This window comes from Cinclus cinclus, chromosome 9 (assembly GCF_963662255.1).
Source record: "Cinclus cinclus chromosome 9, bCinCin1.1, whole genome shotgun sequence".
Classification (NCBI taxonomy): domain Eukaryota; kingdom Metazoa; phylum Chordata; class Aves; order Passeriformes; family Cinclidae; genus Cinclus; species Cinclus cinclus.
Genome location: NC_085054.1, coordinates 23,226,378 through 23,232,001, shown reverse-complemented (window position 1 = coordinate 23,232,001; position 5,624 = coordinate 23,226,378). Strand labels below are relative to the sequence as shown.

Genomic DNA, 5,624 nt, shown 5'->3' with positions numbered 1-5,624 from the left:
GAGAGAGAGAGATATTTTTGGTTTGGTTTGCGTTTTTTTTTGGGGGGGGGTGTGTGTTATTTTGTTGTGGGGTTTTTCAGGGTTGGGGTTTTAAAAATATTATTTCTATAATATTTTAAATATTTAAATATGAATAGTTTTAATATTTAAATATTCAAATATTTTAATATTATTATTTCAGGTACCTGAAACAGATCATCATCCAACTTCTCACCCAAACCCACAGGTGCCAGAGTTCAGAGGGCAACCTGCAGCCCAGTCACTTTGCAGCCCCTGAAAGGCTTGTAGAACCTCTCATCCCTCAGTAGGGACCCGCCCTTGCTTCCTGCCTCCCCTCAGCATGGGGGAAGAGACAACTTTGAGGACAGAGTTTCCAGTATTTTGAATGCTATACAGGATCCCTGCTCTTCCTCCTCTACACGACTCCAGGACCAGTGACTTCATTCGGAGCCCGCATGGGGTACCCATGGCAACACAGGGCTCTACAACACACTTCAAAGAATGTTCTTGAGGGGAAATTCAAAAGCCCGCTTGTACGAACACATCAATCAGAGGGGGGCAAATGCCCGCGTGAGGAGCGTGGCTCCCGCGGGCGCGCCGGGCAAGTGCAATTCCCATGCTCGGGGCGGCAGACAAAGAGCGACCCGAGGCGCCCGCCCGGAGCCCGAGAGCGCGGCCACACCGCCGGGGAGGAGCCAGAGGCGGCTGCCCCGGGGGCGGGGGGGGTGCAGCCCGGGACCCTATATAAAGCCGTATCCCGCCACGAGAGCTGGGGTGTGTTTGGAGCAGCGGCGAGCGGTGTGGCTTGGAGAGGCGCGGTAGCGGCAACAGCGTAAGAGCGCGGTGCCGTCCGATGGCTCTGAGCATGGACAGCAGCCTCGACAGCCTGGATGTAAGTGCCGGGAGCGCGGCCGGCTGCCCATGTGCGCGCTGTTTGCAAACAAAGGTGCCCTCGGCGGAGGCTGCGGGCGGCGGGGGTCGGGACAGCGGAGGGGTCTGCGGGGCGCGAACGGGCAGGGCTCCCCTCTGAGCCCCGGCCGCGGCTGCCTCTGCCTGCAGCGCTTCGGACCTTGGCACAGCTGCGGCCGCTGCAAATTCCAGCTGCAGGACTGGGCTCCTTCTCAGGGGCTCTGCTGCTCGGCCGTCAGTTCAAGTGACATGTGGCGCCTTTGTGGAGTGAAAAACTCCGGCAGAGCAATTAGCGCTACGGGAGTGATGAGAGGGGAAGAGGCGAGGAAGTTTGGAGCCGTCTGACTCCAGGGAATGGCATCCTTTGCGTCGGTGCGCCCCCAGACCTCGGGCTGCCGGGGGGACTTTCGCTCCCCGGGCGAAACGAGGCGGCGCCTCGCTTTTCCGCAGTCAGCTCCTCTGCCTCGGGTTGGAGAGCAGTTAGGAGCAAAAAGGAGATCTCTGGCAAGTTGCAACTTCAGGGCCGCAGTTAAAAGCCCGCGTGGAGCCGGTGCCTCCGCCCGTGAAGCACTGCGGTCTCTCGGGCGCGCCCTGAGCGGGGCTCGGGGGTCTGTGGGACACGGGGCATGACAACAAAAACTCTGAAAACCAGAGGAATTGCACATAGTCAAACGACAGTCTCCCGCCACCGTTGCTTTTAGCGCCGTGACCAAAACCGTTGGTGGTCTTGACGCACTTTCATGCCCTCACCAAATTTCGCTTCCTTTTTTCACCGCTACGCTCACTCAGTCCGTCTGGCTGCAGTCCCGCGGCGGCCGCACTCACCTACTGCCCCGCAACCGCAGAGGGTGGGGAACAAAGAGAGGGAACGTGGCCCATCGTGGTGAACCTTCATGGGTTTGAGTTCCTCTGATTAAGGTCACCTCTTTCTTTCTTTCTTTCTGGGCTTTGGGGTTTTTTCCCTTGGCTGAGTGTGGGTAGCTATCAATTGCTTCTCAGTAGGGAATTCTTGCTATTATTTATCCTTTATTACATCAGCCAAGGGTACCTTCTCTATTTCTCCTTGACCCCATCCTCTTAATGAGAAGGGACTTTGAATCAGCGGCATTTTCTAAGTAAAAATATAGCCCTCTATTGTAGGAGTTAAATGGGATAGGTCATGCTCTGTATGGACAGACCTCTCACATCTGGCACTTTCTGGGCTCTCCCATTTGTAGTGTCCACCTGATAAGAGCACTGAAGTGTCCAGAACAGACTATATTTCTGGGAGTAGCCATTATCTTTGTTTGCTCCTTCGTGCCCTGCCCTTAGCAAGATCTTATTCCTCAAAGAAAGACAAAGGAAGTTTTAAAACTTACTGTTTTTTTGCTGTGTATTTTATATATGTATATGTAAGCATTATATTTTCCCATCTGGTTTTCAAAATGTTTGCCCATTTGTGACAGTGCAGACTGTTCAAGCAACTCTTCACATATTGTCATATAGAATAAGTTTTTGCAGAGGAGATAACATCTAATTTTATTTTTTCCTTTTTTTTTTCAGCTGTCATCTGGGTTATTAATTGAATTTTCTGAAAATGGCACAGATGAGATTGGTTCAGGTGACTATGGAGACTATGAAGAGCCATGCTTTCAGCAGGAGAATAAAGATTTCAACCGGATCTTCTTGCCAACAATCTACTCCGTCGTATTCGTAACTGGAATGATTGGCAATATATTGGTTATTATTGTTATGGGCTACCAGAAGAAGCAAAGAAGCATGACTGATAAATACAGGCTGCACCTCTCTGTGGCTGACCTCCTTTTTGTCATCACCTTGCCATTCTGGTCTGTGGATGCAGCCATAGGCTGGTGGTGCTTCGGGGATATTCTGTGCAAGGCAGTTCATGTCATTTACACAGTCAACTTCTACAGCAGTGTCTTGATTTTGGCCTTCATAAGTCTCGATCGTTACCTGGCGATAGTGCGTGCCACCAACAGCCAGCGCCCACGAAAGCTGCTGGCTGAGAAGGTGGTGTATGTATGCGTGTGGCTGCCAGTTTTGATCCTGACAGTGCCTGATATGATCTTTGCTGGTACCAGTGAAGTAGAAGGGAAATACATCTGTGAACGCATATATCCTCACGAAAACTGGGTGGTCTCTTTAAGATTCCAGCATATCGTGGTAGGACTTGTCTTTCCTGGACTAGTAATTCTGACTTGCTACTGTATTATCATATCCAAGCTGTCACACTCCAAAGGCCACCAGAAGCGCAAGGCCTTGAAGACCACGGTTATCCTCATCCTCACCTTCTTTGCCTGCTGGCTGCCATATTATATCGGCATCAGCGTTGACATCTGCATCTTGCTGGGAGTCATCAGGCACCGCTGCAGCTTTGAAACCACAGTGCACAAATGGATCTCCATCACTGAAGCCCTGGCATTCTTCCACTGCTGCTTGAATCCAATTCTGTACGCCTTCCTCGGTACCAAGTTCAAAACATCAGCTCAAAATGCCTTGACATCAGTTAGCAGAGGATCAAGCCTCAAGATTCTTTCAAAAGGCAAACGTGCAGGACATTCTTCTGTTTCTACAGAGTCCGAGTCTTCGAGTTTCCATTCCAGCTAACGCTGCTCCTTGCCATCATTTTATAAAGAGACACTTTAAAGTTGCGCAAGATTTAAGACAAATAAGACCATAATGTACAAATTTATTTACAGTTGGGATTTTATATTGTTTCTTTTAGTCGCTGTGAAGTTTGACTTATTTATATAAAAAAAAAAACCCTTTCGTATTGATGACAAACTGTCTAGGCAGGTCCTGTGGACAAGTGGTTGGTTCACAAAAGTTTTAGTGACTGTTTGTATGTATAGATATGTGAACTAAACACTTTGGATTGTAGCAAAGTGATTAAAAGTTTAGAAAATATTTCTCTGTTGTTTATATGTAAATGTTTTTGGTGTTGCTGTTATTTTTAAAAGTTTGGCTGGATATTTTTACTTTACTACAAGATGTTTGTTTTACAACAGCTTAACTCTGCTGTAGAAATGGCACTTACAACCAAAGCCTCTTCTGTTACATGCTAGGTTTTTTCCCTCCATTCTCAGCTGCAAAATTTTCTGTTCAAGGTAAAATAAAAGTATATGAAAAAAGTTTTTTTGACTGGTATTTTCATTTCTGGTTGAATTTTTCTCAGTGCTTTTATTTACAATTCTAAATGCACAATAATGTCTTAGAAAATTGCATGTCTTGTGAAAAGCACAAAAATTAATATCAGTACATACTGATTTTTCCAGTTGACACCTGAGTTCCATGTCATATGTTTTTTTCACCAGACTACATTTGCTGCAGTTAACATTATGTTCAGAATTACTTAAATGGTCACTTTGAACTTTTTTTGAGCAAAATATCTACGAGTGAAAACCAATCTATTTAAGCAATTGCTGAAGTTCACAGCCTCAGGAATCAAACTCAGATTACTGCAAGTGCCTAACCTTTATGCCATGTGTACCAAGTCAATCCTACATTTCTTCTGCCTTTGCTGTGGTTCTAAATTTACTTCCACATGTTAATAGTAATCAAATAGCTGAATCAAAGCCATTTTTGACTAGAAATAGTTATTCTATTAAAGTGTGTCTGCTCTGAGGGAGGTAAGTGGTTTTCCTCTGTGGAGCTTTCCCTGTCCTGTGTACATCCAGATTTTCTTGAAAGTAATATTACAATCTTCAAATTCCTTTTAAAAACACAGAATGTGTGTCAGTTCTTAAAATTATTTTTAGTAGGAATCAGCCAGATTATAGGATTGCCAATAATTACTGCTGAAATCTTAATTGTCTAGTTAGTCATGTCTTCACATTAGTAGAGTGTATTCAGAGGTAATGGATACCCAAGAGAACAGATCCATTGAGAGTATTTGTACTTACATTAACAAAACAAACACAACTGTTACTTATATATGTAAAAATACAAAAAACAACCTAGAAGTCAAAAAAGGCAAAAAAAAAAAAAAAAAGGAAATCTAGTCAGAGCTGAAACAGGCAACATGGATATTGCAGGGGTATTACCAAATTTTGCACAGGCACAGTACCCTAGTGATTTTGTGGAGCCAGTAGCACTATGCTAAACTATACATTAAATTCCATGTTTTATATTAGATATTCTCATAAATACAAGACCTTCCCTTCTCTCCAGTGAGGAGGCTGCAATCTTGGCTGCATCCTGCACTCCTTCCCTTGCAATGACAGCAGTAATCATCTGATTCTGTGTTGAGCTGATTCAGTGCTGAACCAGCATAAAACCTGGCAGAAAATAGGTAATTTTCCAGCAATTTATTGAATTGAATGTGTTCTATGAGAAATCCAACGAGTACTACAAAAGTGCAGGATTTTGTAACCTGGAGCCAGGCAAAGGGAGAGAAAAGTGGGATAAAATTAAAAAGACATACATTTCCTCCCCCGCTTTTAGCAACTAAACTTTTAGATCAGCTAACTCTAATGTGTGTTTTCACTCAACATAAATTAACAGCAGAAAAGATGCACTCTCAAGAAACAAAAGGTCTCACTTTGATCACCCTAAAGAGGGCTGAGAAATGAGGAAAACATGGTATAGGAGCAGAACTCCTTAAAAGGTTTATTTTTGTTGTTCATTTGTGTGTTTTCTTAATTTAGTGAGGGTTTCCCTGTGAAGAATTTGCTGTTCTAAATGATTCTGATTTTCACCTCAGCCCAATCAATCAC

The 5,624-nt window shown here is 44.8% G+C and overlaps 1 protein-coding gene across 1 annotated transcript; it reads left to right on the top strand.

Moving 5' to 3' along the window:
* The first annotated feature begins 784 nt into the window (after positions 1-784).
* CXCR4 (C-X-C motif chemokine receptor 4) lies at positions 785-3,934 on the top strand. Its single transcript, XM_062498386.1, has 2 exons — positions 785-892; positions 2,452-3,934. Exons 1-2 carry the CDS (start codon positions 854-856, stop codon positions 3,514-3,516), a joined length of 1,104 nt encoding a protein of 367 aa, XP_062354370.1. The 5' UTR covers positions 785-853; the 3' UTR covers positions 3,517-3,934.
* The last annotated feature ends 1,690 nt before the right edge of the window (positions 3,935-5,624 follow it).